Below are 17,914 nucleotides of genomic sequence, written 5' to 3'. Positions count from 1 at the left end.
GACGCAGAGGCCCTGACTGGATCCCCAGCAGTCGGCTTTATGTTAAAATAACAGCAGTAAGGACCGGGGTCCAAGGGAGTGCCGGTTTGCGCAGGCGCGTTTTCCTTTTCCTTCTCTGTGCTCTGCTTTGATGGCCGAGCTCCTGAGTCGTAACTGGTCAGTCTTCTCAGCTTTTCCTTCCAGGGCCGGTACTTCCTGTGTGTTAGCTAGGATGTCCTCGGCGAGGTCACAGAGGTATTTTTCCTGTAAAAGTTCAAGCTTTCTTTTGACGGTTACGCGCTCGGTCCCCTGGAGTCGGCTTTCCGTCTCTGGGCGGAGAGCAGAGTGGTCGCCCCTCCCGCGTGGGTGCCCGTCTCCTCGTGCCCACGCCCGGGCCCTTCCTGTGTGCTCTCTGGGAGGGCTCAGGTGATGGCGTTGTCGGCTGCGGGAGCTGGGCTCGGGTTTGTGGCCGCTCAGCTGTGCCTGGCGCAGAAGCACCCATGGACAGTGTGTAGCTCGGGCGTGGGGCTGGATCCGGTCAAGCGCTCCTAGTGACTGTGGGCACTGAAATGTGAGTTCTGTCCAGCACTTGCGTTCACAGGATATTACCGTTTGAGCACTCGCCGGCCATCTGTAGACGTGATAGCCATTCCCAGCCCACGGGCTGTGCCAGGGTCGGCCTGTGCTCTGCCTGGAGCTGCTCTGTGAGGCCTGTGTCTGCCGTCTCAGCTCTGGGGGCTCCAGGACGTTCGGGGAAAGACACACTTGAAAGGTGACACGCATTTCCACGACTGCTTGGAAGCACGTGCTGGTCCTTTCTATGTAAATGTTGTAGACGGAGTCTGGATGCCAGCAAAACCCTCCTGGGTGTAGTCGGTGTGTTAGTGACTGAGACTGTCTCCATTTATTTAAGCCCTCTTTGTATTTTAAGATTTATTTGAAAGAGCACCAGAGAGGGAGGGACAAGAGAGAGAGAGAGCGAGAGCGAGAGCGAGCGAGCATGCACGCGCTTCCATCCACTGGTTCACTCCCCAGATGATTGCAACAACCAGGGCTGGGCCAGGCTGAAGCCAGGAGCCGGCAGCTCCGTGCAGGTCTCCCACCCGCGTGGCAGGAGCACGAGAACTGGGCCGTCTCTGCGGCTGCCTGGATGCGTTAGCCTGGACTGGACTGGACGCTCCACGCGGGTGCTGGCGGGGACTGGACTGGACGCTCCACGCGGGTGCTGGCGGGGACTGGACTGGACGCTCCACGCGGGTGCTGGCGGGGACTGGACTGGACGCTCCACGCGGGAGCTGGCGGGGACTGGACGCTCCACGCGGGTGCTGGCGGGGACTGGACTGGACGCTCCACGCGGGTGCTGGCGGGGACTGGACTGGACGCTCCACGCGGGTGCTGGCGGGGACTGGACTGGACGCTCCACGCGGGTGCTGGCGGGGACTGGACACTCCACGCGGGTGCTGGCGGGGACTGGACTGGACGCTCCACGCGGGTGCTGGCGGGGACTGGACTGGACGCTCCACGCGGGTGCTGGCGGGGACTGGACTGGACGCTCCACGCGGGTGCTGGCGGGGACTGGACACTCCACGCGGGTGCTGGCAGGGACTGGACTCGACTCTGACGAAGGTGCTGGCGGGGACTGGACTGGACGCTCCACGCGGGTGCTGGCGGGGACTGGACTGGACACTCCACGCGGGTGCTCACGGGGACTGGACTGGACGTTCCACGCGGGTGCTGGCGGGGACCGGACTGGACACTCCACGCGGGTGCTGGCGGGGACTGGACTCAACTCTGACGAAGGTGCTGGCGGGGACTGGACTGGACGCTCTACACGGGTGCTCACGGGGACTGGACTGGACGTTCCACGCGGGTGCTGGTGGGGACTGGACTGGACGCTCCACGCGGGTGCTGGCGGGGACTGGACTGGACGCTCCACGCGGGTGCTGGCGGGGACTGGACTGGACGCTCCACGCGGGTGCTGGCGGGGACTGGACTGGACGCTCCACGCGGGTGCTGGCGGGGACTGGACTGGACACTCCACGCGGGTGCTCACGGGGACTGGACTGGACGTTCCACGCGGGTGCTGGCGGGGACCGGACTGGACACTCCACGCGGGTGCTGGCGGGGACTGGACTCGACTCTGATGTGGGTGCTGGCGGGGACTGGACTGGACGTTCCACGCGGGTGCTGGTGGGGACTGGACTCAACTCTGACGCGGGTGCTGGCGGGGACTGGACTGGACACTCCACGCGGGTGCTGGCGGGGACTGGACTGGACGCTCCACGCTGGTGCTGGCGGCGACTGGACTCGACTCTGATGTGGGTGCTGGCAGGGACTGGACTGGACACTCCACGCGGGTGCTGGCGGGGACTGGACTCGACTCTGACGCGGGTGCTGGCGGGGACTGGACTGGATGCTCCACGCGGGTGCTGGCGGGGACTGGACTCGACTCTGACGCAGGTGCTGGCGGGGACTGGACTGGATGCTCCACGCGGGTGCTGGCGGGGACTGGACTCGACTCTGATGTGGGTGCTGGCGGGGACTGGACTGGACACTCCACGCGGGTGCTGGCGGGGACTGGACTCGACTCTGACGCAGGTGCTGGCGGGGACTGGACTGGATGCTCCACGCGGGTGCTGGCGGGGACTGGACTCGACTCTGACGCGGGTGCTGGCGGGGACTGGACTCGACTGATGTGGGTGCTGGCGTCTCCAGCAGTGGCTTGACTCCCCCGGCTGGCCCCCAGTAAATGATCCTAGGGTGTGCGTGTGTGGTTTGTTCACCTCTTGTGCATGTTTTTATCTGTAGTTTAGTCTGTTGTAAATTGCTTTGTAGTCGCTGCTGGTGGGTGGAAATGCTGTGGGCTCACCGCGTTCCCTTGTTTAAAGAATGCGTCTGTTGCTGCTTTTTGTTTGCTGTGCTGTAAGCCAGCACACGGTCAGCAGCGCTGCCGGGGGCTTAGTGAGGTGACAGCATGGCGGGGTGAGGGGGTGTGGTTGTAGTCGCCATTGGCGGCTGGGCCTCGGGAGGGTGGGCGGCAGGCGGGGCGCGGCGCGGCGTGGTGGTTCTGTCTCCTCCTCTCTCGCTGTCCGGCCGCTGCGGCTTGGCCTGCATGCGTGGGCATGGCAGTGATGATGGTGGACAACCTGCTTCCCTCCCGGCTTTGGATGGGGTGCTTCTAGAATTTCCCTTCTGTTATTAAGCGACTCAGCAGGAGAACGGTCTGTTTCTCCGGCTAGTATAGGGCCTTGTTGTGAGTGTGTGTTGCGTTTGAGATGATCCTGTTATGTTTCTTCTTTACGTAACTAATGGCGTGTGCAGTTTCTCTGATATTGAATTCTCCTTACGTTCATGGGGTCAGCCCAGCATTGCTGTGATTTGCGCTTTGTGTCTGCTGTTGGAGTCTGGTTGTGAATTAGTGCCCCCATCGACATTTGAGTGAAGTGGGCTGTGGCTTCCTTTCCCTTGCGTGGCCCTTGTCTTGATTTACTGGCAGAGTTCAGAGTGCACTGAGTGTGGGGCTCTCCCCCCCTTTCTCTGAAAGCCTGAAGCTGCTGCCTCTCTCTTGGTTACCCGTTGTTTCCTTTCTGTTGATAGCTCCGCTTCTGTTCATGTCCTACCTGCTGTGTTTCCCTTTTTCAGTTTCTTCAGTTGGAAACTGTTATTTGTCTTTGCATAGAACGTTTATTTATTTATTTGGAAGAGTGTCAGAGAGAGAGAGAGGGCTCCCCTACCTGCTGGCTCACTCCCCACATGCCTGCAGCAGGCTGGGCCAGGCAGAAGCCAGGAGCCGGGCGCTCCATCTGGGTCTCCCATGTGGGTGCAGGGGCCCAGCACTCGGGTCCTCCTCCATCGCCTCTCAGGTGCACCAGCAAGAAGCTAGGTCGTGGCCGGCGCCGTGGCTCACTAGGCTAATCCTCCGCCTTGCGGCGCCGGCACACCGGGTTCTAGTCCCGGTTGGGGCGCCGGATTCTGTCCCGGTTGCCCCTCTTCCAGGCCAGCTCTCTGCTGTGGCCTGGGAGTGCAGTGGAGGATGGCCCAAGTGCTTGGGCCCTGCACCCCATGGGAGACCAGGATAAGTACCTGGCTCCTGCCATCGGATCAGCGCGGTGCGCCGGCTGCGGCGGCCATTGGAGGGTGAACCAACGGCAAAGGAAGACCTTTCTCTCTGTCTCTCTCTCTCACTGTCCACTCTGCCTGTCAAAACAAAAACAAAAACAAAGAAGCTAGGTTGTAAGTGGAAGGGCCGGGACTCGTCCCGCACTGCGGTGGGATGCGGCCTCCAGTGGCTGTCCTACCTGCTGCCCCTCAGTGCCTGCCTCCTCTTTAGGTTTTTTTTTTTTTTCCTCCTAATGAATGCATGTTTTAGGACTAATGGCTATGTCTTTCTTTGTTCTTCTTTTTCAAAATGTTTTAGTTATTTTAGTTCCTTTGCTTTCCCATATAAGCTTTGGGGCCGTCCCTTCTGTAGCTGGGCTTTTGATAGGATCCGTGTTTAGCCTGTGTTTCCATTTGGGAAGAGCTGGTGTGTTTTTCACGTTGAGTTTTCCTTTTCCACCTGTCACTGTCCGTGTGCTCATTGCCAGTAGAGAGAAACCCAAGGATTTTGTACATTTATGTTTTTTTTTTAAGATTTATTTATTTATTTGAAAGTCAGAGTTACACAAAGAGAGGAGAGGCAGAGAGAGAGAGAGAGAGAGAGAGAGAGAGAGAGAGAGGTCTTCCATCCAATGGTTCACTCCCCAGTTGGCCGCAACTGCTGGAGCTGTGCCAATCAGGAGCCAGGAGCTTCTTCCAGGTCTCCTGCAGGGGCCCAAGCACTTGGGCATCTTCCACTGCTTTCCCAGGCCACAGCAGAGAGCTGGATGGGAAGAGGAGCAGCCGGGTCTTGAACCAGCGCCCATATGGGATCCCGGCTCTGCAGGCCAGGGCGTTAATCCGCTGCACCTCAGCGCCGGCCCCATTTACGTTTCTATTGTCTCTTGCAGTCTTACTGAGCTTGCCTGCTAGGTTTGTAAGTTTTACCTTTCATTTCTAATCCCATTTATTTAATATTTCCTATGTGTCAGACGTTATGCCAAGGCTTTCCTTGTACTTGCCCAAGCTAGTAAGTGGTGGAGCCAGGTTCCTGATAAATCAGTCGTTTGTGTACTGACAAATACTGTCAGCGCCTCCGGACACAGCTCATGGCCCGACCAGCGTCAGAAGTCAGGCGCGAGAGCGTGCTCAGCTCGTCCTGCAGGTGGGCGGGGCAAGGGCAGCTCAGCCAGTCCAGGCCGGGTGTCCAGGGAGGGCGCCCCGAGGAAACAGTGCCAGTGTTCCCAGAAAACATCTCCTGTTGCTGATTCTTGCCAGCTTCTGTCAGCTTTGGAATTCGGAGATGTATGTGACAAGAGGGGCTCTCTGGGAGCCCAGGACGCCTGGCCCACGCCCAGCGGCACCTGGCCCACGCCCAGGACGCCTGGCCCACGCCCAGTGATACTCCCCAGCCCTCTCTGCACCCTTCCTCCTTCACCTGGGGCTGGCGGCGTGCCCCGCCCCCACTGCGACCTCCCAGACCAGCCGCCCCCTGTGCAGCCTGATGCTGGTCCTTCGAGGGGCCGTAGCCTTGCCCTCTGCCCACTCCGTCCCTTGCTGTCCATGCGCCAGTTCCCTCTGTCTTGTGCCTCTTCCTCCTCCCTGCTGGCAGTGTGGGTTCCGTCCCTGGGGATGGAAGGCAGTGCGGGGCAGGCCTCCCTCCTGCTGCTCCTGTCACCAAGCTCTGCTGTCCGCTAGCCGGGAACTGGAGTCTGAACCTGCAGACGAGTTCCAGGCACAGGCTGAGCCCTGTGTCCTTGGAGAAGGAAGGCCTGGCCTGCATCTCCCGTCCACCCAAGGTCTCCCACCCAGCGCTGTGGGGTGCCGCCCTGGCACGTCGAGCCCGGGGCTGAGGGCCCTTCCTGTGCCCTGGCCCTCCCAGCGCTGTGGGGTGCCGCCCTGGCGCGTCGAGCCTGGGGCTGAGGCCCCTTCCTGTGCCCTGGCCCTCCCAGCGCTGTGGGGTGCCGCCCTGGTGCGTCGAGCCCGGGGCTGAGGGCCCTTCCTGTGCCCTGGCCCTAGGAGAAGTCGCTCGTCTTCGAGTCGGCGTGGAGGAAGGAGAAGGACATTGTTTGCAAGGAGATGGAGAAGCTCCGCGTGTCCATCCAGACCCTGTGCAGGAGCGCCCTCCCCCTGGGCAAGATCATGGACTACCTGCAGGAGGACGTGGACGCCATGCAGAGTGAGCTGCAGCTGTGGCGCGGGGAGAGCCGGCAGCACGCGCAGGCCCTGCAGGAGGAGCAGAGGTGAGGCGGGGAGGGGGCTCTGTAGGGGGAGCAGGGATGGGGTGGGATGGTAGGACTAGGGGAGAGCAGGGGGGCAGTCTGGGGGTCCTGCTGCTGCCCCAGGAGCCTGGGCAGTTCGCCCTGAAGTCGCTGCCTGTGGCTGCGGCTGAGCCAGTGTCGCGCTCTGGCCCTCAGTGAGCCTTCTCTGTGGCAATCAGAGAAGATCTGGCGTTCGTGTGGCTGTGCAGAGTGGATTCAGACGTTAGCAAATACCAAGGACTTGGCGTTTTCCCCCATGCTTTGCCAGAACCCCCAAAGGGTAACTGTTCAAAATTTGACAATATTTTATTGTAAGATTTATTAAGGCAGAGTTACAGAGACAGAGAGATGGATCTCCCACCCACCGGTTCACCCCCAAGGTGGCCACAGCGGCAGGGCTGGGCCAGGCCAGGGTAGGGAGCCTGGGACTCCATCCGGGTCTCCCAGGTGAGTGCAGGGGCCAGGCTCTTGGGCGCCTTCCACTGCTTTCCCAGGAGCGTTAGTGGGGGCCGGGTTGGAAGTGGGGAGCCGGGACTCCGACCCGTGCTCGTCACACATGCAGGCATCACAGGCGGTGGCGTAACTTGGCTGCGCTGCCTCACCGGCCCTGTTTTTATTTTTCACTCTGAAAATGCAGATAAGCCCATTTAAAACTGACTGCAAAAGAATGTAGGCAGTGAAAGTGAGCTGCGCTCCAGGGAGGTGTTTGATGGTGAGTCTGGGTGCCCGGAGCCCTGTCAGCTGTGGGGTGTCTGCGGAACACGCGCTGGATCCGCCTCCAAGTCTCTGCCGTCAGTCGTGCGGTTGGAAAGTCCTGCTCTTTGTTGCTGGTCTGCCTGGTCCTGAAGGTTCCCCGAAGTTCTGAACGTGCAGCACCGGGGCGGTTGGGGAGCACAGGGCCCTGGAGCAGCACCGGCCCGCATTCCTGCCTCTGGTGAGGGTGCTGGGAAGCCTCCCGACCTCCTCCTCGCCAAGCCGGCTTTGTGCAGAGAGCGCGGTCGGGAGCGAGTGTCCCTTGTTGGATCTTAGCTTGTATTTGTGTTACAAGAGTTGCAAAGCTAAAGGCAAAAGTTAATTTTGACTTTCCCAAGTGTATTCTGGACTTGCCCCAGTCCTCAGTCCGACACCTAGGCAGCGTCTTGAGTGGCGAGCCGGCGGTGCCTGTGAGGTCCCTCCTGGTCTGGCGAGGAGCGGCCGGGCCGGGCCATGGTCGCCGTGCTGCTGGCCTCCTGGCTGGGCCCGGGGCCCTTGTGCGTCCCTGGTTCCAGGGCTGCCAGCCCATCCTGGAGAAGCGGCGGCTTGTCTCCCGTGCGACCCGTCCCCACTTTGTGGTCCGAAAGGTGGCAGTTAGCCAGGCTGAGCGACCTGCTCCTTCGAGGCTTTGCCTTTCTGGGTGGAACGAGCGGCCGTGTGGGTGTCACCGGGCAGCTGGTGGAGAGCGAGGCGCGGCGCTGCTGAGCCCGGTGTTGTTTTCCGCCAGCATCACCGACGCGGCCGTGGAGCCCCTGAAGGCCGAGCTGGCGGAGCTGGAGCAGCTGATTAGGGAGCAGCAGGACAAGATCTGTGCCGTGAAGGCCAGCGTCCTCAGGAACGAGGAGAAGATCCGGAAGATGATCCGCAGCATCACCCTGAGCTCACAGAAGGCCAGCGCCTAGACGGCTCCGAGCAGCAGGCGGGCGTCCCGGCGCGTGCCAGCCCCACGCCGCCCGGCGCCAGAGCCGTTGGTGCCGGATCGCCGAGCGGCCAGGTTTGCAGACCCGCAAACCTGAGTTCCTGCTGGAGCCTGCTGCCGCGGTGAGTGACGGCTGTGATGGGCGCAGCCAGGAAACCCGAGCAGACGGTGCAAACAGAAGGTGGCCGACTCCGAATAAATTCCATTTTCAGTTCGTCCGGCGTCTTTGGAAGGCTTCATTTCAGCCGGTGCCCTTCAGGCTGCGGTCGGTGGCCGCGCGCGCGTGCGTTCACCTCGCCGCTTCGTGTCGGCCTCGCATGTGGTGTTCTGAGCAGCCCCCGTTGCCCTCCAAGTCTGTAGATTTTAAAGGAGATGTCGCCGTGGCCTTTGTGGACACGGGCCGTGAGGGTGTCGGAGGCGTCCTGCTCACTGTTGTCAGCGCTCTGGCCAGGGTTCCCCGGAGGCTGCTCCTGTGGCCCCTAGGGTCCCTGGCCTCCGCACACGCGGGTCTTTCCCGAGATGCACTGGCAGGTTCCTTCCGGGCAGCCTAGGCAGCACCGCTCAGGAAAGCGTGGGTGCTGTTTGCACGGTGTGTTGGTGTTAGCGTTTCTTTGGAATTGTTTTTTAAAGGCAAGTTTATTGTTTTTCTTTTCTAAACACGGTTGTGTTCTAGTTTTTCATTTACATGAACCGCTGTGAATAACCCCGACGGCGTTACTGTCTGGAGCTGTCTGCTGCCGGCACTTCGCGTCGAGAGACTGTTCATCACGCACGCGGCGACGCCAGTGTCGCGGAGGCGGTTTTGTGTGCTTAAGGATTAGCGTGAGTGGCACAGCTCGGTCGGCCTCAGGGCAGGCCGCACGGCAAACGCTTTGCGAGGGTGGCGCGCTACTCCCCGAGCCGGCGACGGCGGGAGCTCCCTGGAGCGCACCGGCGAATTCGGGGGAGGATTCGCCGCCTGCCCGCCCCGTCTGTCGTCGCCTCTGTTCTGAGCCCCACGCGGGCCCCGTGCTCCGGGAAGATGCTGCCCGCGTGAACCTGTACATGCGATAGGATTTGTGTGCGCAGAACACACACACGTTGTGAGTAAATTTTGTATGTAGTCTATCAAATTGTATCATAAGATTTATTTTCCTTTTATACAGAAATCATTAAACAATCATATTTTTCTACAAGTACGGATTGTGCAGTTCCGTTCACTGGCGGAAGAACACGGGCATCTGGGTTCTGATTTTCCCGCGTGTGGGTTTCCCTTGACAACACTCAGGGAGGTGCCTGTTTCGGGTGCTGTGACGCCCTGTTCCGTACGAACTGGGGGTCACCGGACGCGTGAGCGCTGCCGGGGGTTTCCGATGCCTGTGCGGGCCCTGAGCCGCACGCGGGGGCGTGTGCAGGGAGTGCCCCCTCTTGGGTCTCCGTTCTCCAGGAGCGCTGGAGTCAGCCTGAGGAACCGAGTTTCAGTGCCGAGCTGACAGACTTGCATTAACGTGAAGTCTGTAAACCTTTGGGAAAATGAGTCAAGGCCAAATTTCAGGCTTTCTACTTGGATATTCCTACTTCTTTTTCTTTCTGGTGATCAACCTTTTTGTTGAAAGGCAGAGTGACAGAGAGTGGGAGAGAAAGAAAAAGAAATTTTTCTCCCGGACTCACTCCCCAAGTGACCACATCGGTCGGGCTGGGCCGGGCCAAAGCCAGGAGCTCCAGCCGGGGCTCCCACCAGCTTCATAAAAATGCAGCCGCCGGGACCAGCGCCAGGGCCCGGTGACGCTGGCCCCAGTGGTCAACGTTTAAAATGGTTAGCGGCTGAGGTCTGAGGAGAGAAGATGCCGTTCCCTGACGTGAGGACGGCGCAGGTCTCCGGGTGGCGGGGAACCTGAGGCCGAGACGGTGCCTGGCCGCCCTGCGCCGAGCGGCTGTGCGTAGGCTCGGGGCGCGCGACTCACAGGAGTCCACAGCCCACGGCGCGCAGCAGCAGGCGTGCGGCCCTGGTTTGCTCAACTTCCACCCGAATCTGCTTCAAAGTGAGGCCACCAGGGGGCGTTTGGTGTCGTGGGTGAGACACGGCCGACAGCCACGTCCCAGCTCCACTCCGATTCCAGCCTCCTGCCCGTGCAGGCCCCGGGAGCAGCAGGTGGTGGCCCGGTGGTTGGGTCCCTGTCACCCACGTGTGAGACCTGCATTGAGTCCCCCGCTGCCAGCTTGGCCCCGCCCCGCCCAGCCCTGCCCCCGCCTGGCCCCCCCCCCGGCCCCGCCCCACCCTGGCCCTTCCCCAGCCCCAACCCCACCCCGCCCCGCCCTGGCCCCCCCCCCCGGCCCCGCCCCACCCTGGCCCTTCCCCAGCCCCAACCCCGCCCCGCCCCGCCCCGCTCTGGCCCCGCACCCGCCCAGCCCTGCCCCTGCCCGGCCCCAACCCACCCCACCCCGCCCCGGCCCGCCCCGGCCCCGCCCCACCCTGGCCCTTCCCTAGCCCCCGCACAGCCCTGCCCCCGCCCAGCCCCAACCCCACCCTGCCCCGCCCTGGCCCCTCCCCCCCGCCCCGCCTGCCCCACATTGCCCCCGCCCAGCCCTGGCCCTTCCCCAGCCCCCGCCCGGCCCCAACCCCACCCTGCCCCGCCCTGGCCCCCCCCTGCCCCGCCCCCCCTGGCCCTTCCCCAGCCCCTGCCGAGCCCTGCCCCCGCCCAGCCCCAACCCCACCCCGCCCCGCCCCGGCCCCCCAGCCCCGCCCGCCCCACCCCGGCCCCGCCCCCGCCCCGCCCCCGCCCACCCCGCCCCGCTCCTGCGGGCATTTTGTCTTCAGTGGGCTGCATCGTGTGGGCGTCGGAGAGGAAGTCACACACCGACCTGGCCGTTGCTCCTGACTCTGGAATCTCCTGTACACCATTTTGTTCATAACGTCGTTTTTCTTAAGATTTATTATTCGAAAGGCAGCGTTCACAGAGAGAGAAAGAGAGAAATCTTCCATCTGCTGACCACTCCCTAAACGGCCACAACAGCCAGGGTTGAGCAGGCCAAAGCCAGGAGCCCAGAACTGCACCCAGGTCTGCCGAGTGGTTGGGCCGTCTTCCACTGCCTTCCCAGCCGCAGTGGCAGCGAGCTGGATCAGAGGTGGAGCAGCCGGAACAGCCGGGACTCAAACCAGGGCCCGCACGGGATTCCGGCACCACAGGTGGCGGCTTTACCCTCTGCACAGCAGCCCCCCCCCCACAATGTCTCTTCCAGGGAGGCCACCACGGGCTCCCTGCAGGGCCCGGCAGAGTCCGCAGAGCAGGGCAGGGTGTGGGGAGGTCAGGGAAGGCGCCGCCGCTCCCAGCATCCGGCCTCGGGGCCTCTGGGTTGAGCCCCGTCCTGTGGCTGGCTTGTCCAGGGAAGAGGGGTCTGTGTTGCTAACGGGGTCGTGGCCAGGAGTGCTGCGTGTTACTGCGTGAACGTGACAGCCGCGTGTCACCGCACACATGCGGCTCGTGGCAGGGCTCTCTGTTTATTACCTGCACTTTCATTTCTCTCTGTTTAATTCGGCAAGAGGACAGACGCTTCCGTGGCATTTTCGGCTAGGAAGCTTGTGTGTTAGGTGCGGATTGTGCAGGGTTCGCCCCCTTCTGCACCTGGCCTTGCCCCGTCCATCCCATCCCACCCCCGGCGCAGCCGGTCACCCCTGGCCATCCCAGACTGCCGATCGGTCCCTCAGACCAGCGCTGGGGAGGAAGCCGCTGGCTTCAGTGAGCAGCAGCAAGGCGGGTGTGCGGGCTTCCCAGGCAGTGCTGAGCGCGGGAGGCCGGCCACGGGGACGCCCCAGCCCAGCCCCAGCCAGCGGCCGCCCCCGGGAGGTCGTGGGCAGGGCACTGGGTTCGCCACGCCCATCTCCACTGCTCCTCTGTCAGCGGGCGGGGCCTGCTTCCACTGGGGTCCTCTGCCTGGGCTGTGGCTCCAGCCACAGGCTTGTGCCGAGGTTGAGATGACCGAGACTTCTCACGGGGCCAATACTCTCGTTGACATTTCTTCTGCTTTCTTGATTAAAAAAAAAAACAGCGCGGGCCCAGTGTCATAGTACAGTGGTGAGGCCGCCGCCTGCCACACCGGCGTCCGAGCGGGAGCTCCAGGTAGAGTCCCGGCTGCTCCACTTCCCATCCAGCTCTCTGCTGTGGCCTGGGGGGCAGTGGAGGATGGCCCGCGTCCCTGGGCCCTGCACCCCATGGGAGAGCAGGGGGAAGTTCCTGGCTCCTGGCACAGCCCTGGTTGTTGCAGCCATTTGAGGGGTGAACCAGCAGATGGAAGATAAACCTCTCTCTCTCTCTCACAATCTCTCCTTCTCTCTAACTCTACCTTTCAAATAAATAAATAAATCTTAAAAAAAAAAAAAAAGAAACCCTCTAGGACTTGCTCACGCTGAACGTGGAACTTGGTTCCCATTAACCGCGAGCTCCCTGTTCCCCCACCCCGAGTTCCTGAGCCCTGGCCCGCCTCTCGCCGGCTCTGCGCCTGTGGATCTGGCTGCCCAGTGCCTGCCTGGAGCCTGCCCGGCGCCTGCCCGGTGCCTGGTGCCCTTAGCAGAGCGTCCTCAGGCTCACGCGCATGGTGGCACGGGTCGGGTCTCCTGCCTTTCCGAGGCTCTACGGTGAGCCACCTGTGGGCGCGTTCACCTGGCCGTGGGCACGGGGCTGCTGTTGTCATTAACGCCGCGCTGAGCCTGGGTGTGGGTGTCCGGGTCTGAGCGTGCGGAGTCGCTGGGCCTTGCGGCCACTCCGTGGAGGATGCGCAGTGCGTTCTCCCCCACGGCCGCGTCACCGGTAATGAGTTGTGCCAGTGGGTGTGACAGGCACTGCACTGTGGCTCTTTAAAAGTTGATCTGTCTGCTTTTTATTTATTTATTTTTTGCCCCCCCCCCCCCCCGAAACCTTTTATTTAAGGAATGCAGACTTCCTGCATTTCGTAAGGATAACTTCAGGAGCATAGCCGTTCGTCCCACCTCCCCGCATCCCCACACCCATACCCGCTCCCGTTCTCCACTGAGACCCATTTTTGATTAATTTTATATACGGAAGACCCCTCTGCACTAGGAGAGGCCAACGTTTGCGCAGAAACAAGAAAACCTGTTCCCTAGCAGTTGAGACAAGGCTGTTCAGAGTCATTGCATCTTGAGTTAATTAAACTTCTTTTTTTAATGACTATTTATTTGAAAGTCAGAGTTACACAGAGAGAGAAGGAGAGAGGGAGGGCGAGGGGAGGGAGGGGGAAGGAAGAGGTCTTCCGTCCGCTGGTTCACTCCCCAGTTGACCACAACGGCCAGAGCTGGGCCAATCTGAAGCCAGGAGCCAGGAGCTTCTTCTGGGTCTCCCACGCGGGTGCAGGGCCCAAGGACTTGGCCATCTTCTACTGCTTTCCCAGGCCACAGCAGAGAGCTGGATTGGAAGTAGAGCAGCCGGGTATTGAACCGGTGCCCATATGGGATGCCAGTGCTGCAGGTGGAGGATTAACCTAGTGTGCCACGGTGCCAGCTCCCCCTCGCATGACTTTTTACCCTGAGGGTGGGCCATGGAGGGTGCCAGCTCCCTGCAGGGATTTCCCCCCCAGGCAGGCCCCAGACTGGCCTCTGCATGCCGCGCGGCCACCCAGGCAGTGCAGGCTCTCGGCTGTGGCCTTTGCCGACACCTGGGACGGGGCTGACCGGGTCTTGGCCTTGGGCTGCATTTAGCCAGACGTCTCTTCCTTTTCCTCTGTGTTTGGGAGCGTCCGTCGGGGGTGCCACGCGGGGCCTCGTCCTCTGTACGGCAGAGCCGTAGCCATTCCCCAGCACTGACGGCAGGACCACACCTTGCTTTCTGCCCGCGCTGTCGGAGGTGTTTGCTTTCGTCTGAGGCGGAAGAGAGCTTCGGCTTAGTTTTGTGGCGCACTAGGGCGTGATGTAAACGCGAGGCGGCAGCAGGACAGGAGTGTGCTCAGACCACGACCCCAGCCTCACACGGCGTTCACGTGCTTGTAAGGGCGGGGGGCCGCGTGCACAGGAAGGGGGGCCCGTGAGACAAAGGGCACCCATGGACGGCTCGCTCTCCTAGAAGTCGCTTTCCCAGGCACTGAGCTCACGGGGCGTCTGCACTGCGCCCCGGGAAATGCACACGGAAGACTCGGAGCCCGGGGCCTGCCCAGGTGGGGGTGCTGCTGTCGAGAGAGGGACACGCGTGGCTGGTGGGCTCCGTGCCTGGCGCCCAAAGGGCAGCCCAGGAAGAAGCACAGCGGCTGGGCTGGGGCCGACTCGGCCAGACCTTGCGGTTGCCCACAGAACCGCTGGCAGAGTGGTGTGTGTGTGTGTGTGTGTGTGTGGTGTCTGTGTGTGTGTGTGGTGTGTGTGTGTGTGTGGTGTGCTGGGGGGTGTGGTGTATGTGTGTGTGTGTGTGTGGTGTGTGTTCTGGGGGGGTGTGGTGTGTGTATGGTGTGTGTTTGGGGGTGTGTGGTGTGTGTGTGTGTGTATGGTGTGTGTTTGGGGGTGTGTGGTGTGTGTGTGTGGTGTGTGTTCTGGGAGGGTGTGGTGTGTATGTGTGTGGTGTGTATGTGTGTGTGTGTGGTGTGTGTTCTGGGGGGGTGTGGTGTGTGGTGTGTGTGTGTGGTGTGTATGTGTGTGGTGTGTGTGTGGTGTGTGTTCTGGGGTGTGTGGTGTGTATGTGTGTGTGTATGTGTGTGTGTTCTGGGGGGGTGTGGTGTGTGTGTGGTGTGTATGTGTGTGTGTGTGTGGTGTGTGTTCTGGGGGTGTGTGGTGTGTGTGTGGTGTGTGTGTGTGTGATGTGTGTTCTGGGGGAGTGGTGTGTATGTGTGTGTATGGTATGTGTTCTGGGGGGGTGTGGTGTATGTGTGTGTGTGTGGTGTGTGTTCTGGGGGTGTGGTGTGTGTGGTGTGTATGTGTGTGTGTGGTGTGTATGTGTGTGTGTGGTGTATGTGTGTGTGGTGTGTGTTCTGGGGGGGTGTGGTGTGTGTGTGGTGTGTGTGTGTGTGTGGTGTGTGTTCTGGGGGTGTGGTGTGTGTGGTGTGTGTGTGTGTGGTGTATGTGTGTATGGTGTATGTGTGTGTGTGGTGTGTGTTCTGGGGGTGTGTGGTGTGTGTGTGGTGTGTGTGTATGTGTGTGTGTGGTGTGTGTGTATGTGTGTGTATGTGGGTATGTGTGTGTCTGGCAGGTGTGCGGTGTCTCTCCGTGGAATCCCGTAAGCCCAGCTCCGGTCCCCACTGCTGAGGAACGCAGCCACGCAGGGAGCCCCCACGGGAGGCCACGCCCTCGCTCAGAGCCGGAGCGCCGGGTGCCCGTGGCCAGTCCACGGAATTCCCTCAGAGAGGCGGGGGGGGCCGTCCTTGCCGGAGCCGTGCAGCAGGCTGGGACCTCACCGCAACAGATCCCCGTAGGAAACATGCACACGCACACACACACGTGTACACACACCACACACATACACACCACACACATACACCACACACACATACACACAGCACACACATACACACCACACACACACGTGTACACACACATACAGCACACACCACACCTCCCCCGAACACACACCACACACATACACCACACACACACATACACCACACACATACACCACACACACACCACGCACATACACACACACACCACACCCCCCAGAACACACACCACATACACACACACCACACACACACACCATACACACACACACATAGGCACCACACACATACACCACACACACACATACACACACACACACGTACACCACACACCCCACACCCCCCAGAACACACACCACACACACACCACCACACACATACCACACACATACACCACACACACCACACACACATACACACCCCCCCACAGCACACACACCATACACACACATACACACCCCCACAGCCCCCCCACACCATACACATGCACACACACACCCACACACCCCCCCACAGCACACACACACACCCCACAGCACACACCACACACACACCACACACACACATACACTCCCCACAGCACACACACACCACACACACACACTCACCCCCGCTCTGCTAAAGTCCTTTCACGGACATTTGCCCGAGAAACACTTCTCTGGAAAAAGAAATCCGCAGGATGTGATTAACGCCGTTTGTGTGCCGGCCTGCACGTGCCAAGTGCCCCACCACGTGGGCCCGGCAGCAGGCCGCGCAGCCTGGCCTCTTCACAGCCCTCAGCGGCAGGCGACACTCGCGGCGGCTCCCGCTTCTCTGCGGTTTTCCCTGTGGGGCGGGCGGCAAGGTCAGCCTGGCGGTGTGGGTCAAGGCCGCAGTGTGGACCCCGGCACGGCTGTCTGGGTGTGTCTTCTGCCTCGTGGCCCAGGAGAGGGGGAATAAACCCCATCATGAGAAACACTAACTTCTTAAATAGATGATTTATTTTGTTTGAAAGGCAGAGTTACAAAGAGAGGGAGACAGAGAGAGAGGTTGGTTCACTCCCCGGATGGCCACAACGGCCGGAGCTGGGCCGATCCGAACCCAGGAGCCAGGAGCTGCTTCCAGGTCTCCCACGAGGGAGCAGGGCCCAAGCACTTGGGCCATCCTCCACTGCCTTCCCAGGCCACAGCAGAGAGCTGGATTGGAAGAGGAGCAGCCGGGACTAGAACCGGTGCCCGTGTGGGATGCTGGTGCCGCAGGCAGTGGCTTAGCACACAACACCACAGCACCGGCCCCAAGAACATCAGTTTCTAAAACTAATTTCTAACCCTCATGTCACCATAGCCAAGGTTCTCCAGAGAAGTAGAAGAGAGAGAGAGAGAGAGAGAGGGAGGGAGGGAGAGAGAGAGAGAGGTTGAATCATTGGCTCGTGCAGCTGTGGCGGCTGGAGAGTCTGTGACCAAGGCCGAGAGGCCAGAAGCCCACAGGAGAGCTGCTGGGGGCCGGTGCTGTGGTGCAGTGGGTAAAGCCACCGCCTGCACCGCCTGCATCCCAGGTGGGCTTCGGTTCAAGTCCCAGCTGCTCCACTTCTGATAGCTTCCTGCTATGGCCTGGGAGGCAGTGGAAGATGCCCAAGTCCTTGGGCCCCTGCACCCACGTGGGAGACCTGGAAGCAGCTCCTGGCTCCTGGCTTCCGCCTCGCCCAATCCTGGCCATTGAGAGTGAACCAGCCAATGGAATTCCTCTCCTCCCTCCCCAGAACTCTGCCTTCCTGATAACAGGTCTTTAATAGAGACAACAGCAGCGGTGGCTTCTTGAGCCCAGCGTGCCCCACGTCTCATCTCAGGCGGAACCCCTGCCCCAGGAGACCTTGGTCTCTCAGGGCCTTCTGGGGGTCCGGTGAGGCCGCCACGCCCCGGGGAGCCCCCTTCATTTAGAGCTGCTGATCCCTTTACAGACTCCTTCCCAGGCCCCGGGCCGCTGCGGCCAGACGACACCCCAAGCTGGCTGGCGGTGTCCTGGAGCACCCCCAGACCTGGTCCAGCTGCCCAGCACACAGAGGACAACTACTGCCATCTGGGTGGAGGAAGAACCGGGTGTGCATTGCCGAGCATGGCCAGGACCCGGGCAGCTGTTGCTTCTTTCCCGAGCCCCCCACGGGCTCCCCGCGGAATGTTGGCCCAGGTCTCTGGTGGGGGGTGGGCTGGAGCGGCCTGTCACAGCCATGCAGGTGGGGGAGGGGCTGGCATGTCACAGCCGTGCAGGCCAGGGAGGGGCTGGGGTGTCACAGCCGTGCAGGCCAGGGCCCCCAGTGCGTCACTTCACTGGGAAGCCAGCACAGCCAGCGACAGCGCCTGTGGCAGGGGCTTGTGTGTGAGCCCGGGAGACCACGTGGGGGCTGGCCGTGCCCCCCGGTTCTCTGACAACGACTACTCTTGAGGACCCGCAGGGCCCTCCCCTGAGGGCGGGAGACTCCCTGGATTCTTCCGGAAGACCTGCCCAGCCCCACCTCTTGCAGGGCCACTGCCTCTCCACACTG

The 17,914-nt window shown here is 61.5% G+C and overlaps 1 protein-coding gene across 17 annotated transcripts in view; it reads left to right on the top strand.

Annotated features, from left to right (window-relative positions):
* IFT54 (intraflagellar transport 54) overlaps positions 1–9,164 on the top strand; it is a 62,768-nt gene extending 53,604 nt beyond the window's left edge. For 14 of the 17 annotated variants that reach the window (XM_070069954.2, XM_070069953.2, XM_070069950.2 and 11 more), the window contains 2 exons: positions 6,076–6,299; positions 7,798–9,164. In XM_070069954.2, coding sequence (XP_069926055.2) covers positions 6,076–6,299; positions 7,798–7,972 — 399 coding nt within the window. In that variant the 3' untranslated portion in view covers positions 7,973–9,164. Of the gene's footprint in view, positions 1–6,075; positions 6,300–6,954; positions 7,765–7,797 lie in introns of those variants that run through there. The other 3 variants (XM_089328808.1, XM_089328810.1, XM_089328812.1) reach the window with 2 other exon arrangements.
* The last annotated feature ends 8,750 nt before the right edge of the window (positions 9,165–17,914 follow it).

This window comes from Oryctolagus cuniculus, chromosome 3, assembly GCF_051225735.1.
Source record: "Oryctolagus cuniculus isolate XC-2025 breed Fujian yellow rabbit chromosome 3, ASM5122573v1, whole genome shotgun sequence".
NCBI lineage: Eukaryota > Metazoa > Chordata > Mammalia > Lagomorpha > Leporidae > Oryctolagus > Oryctolagus cuniculus.
The sequence above is the reverse complement of the archived record's forward strand: the minus strand, read 5'-3'. Positions and strand labels throughout refer to the sequence as shown.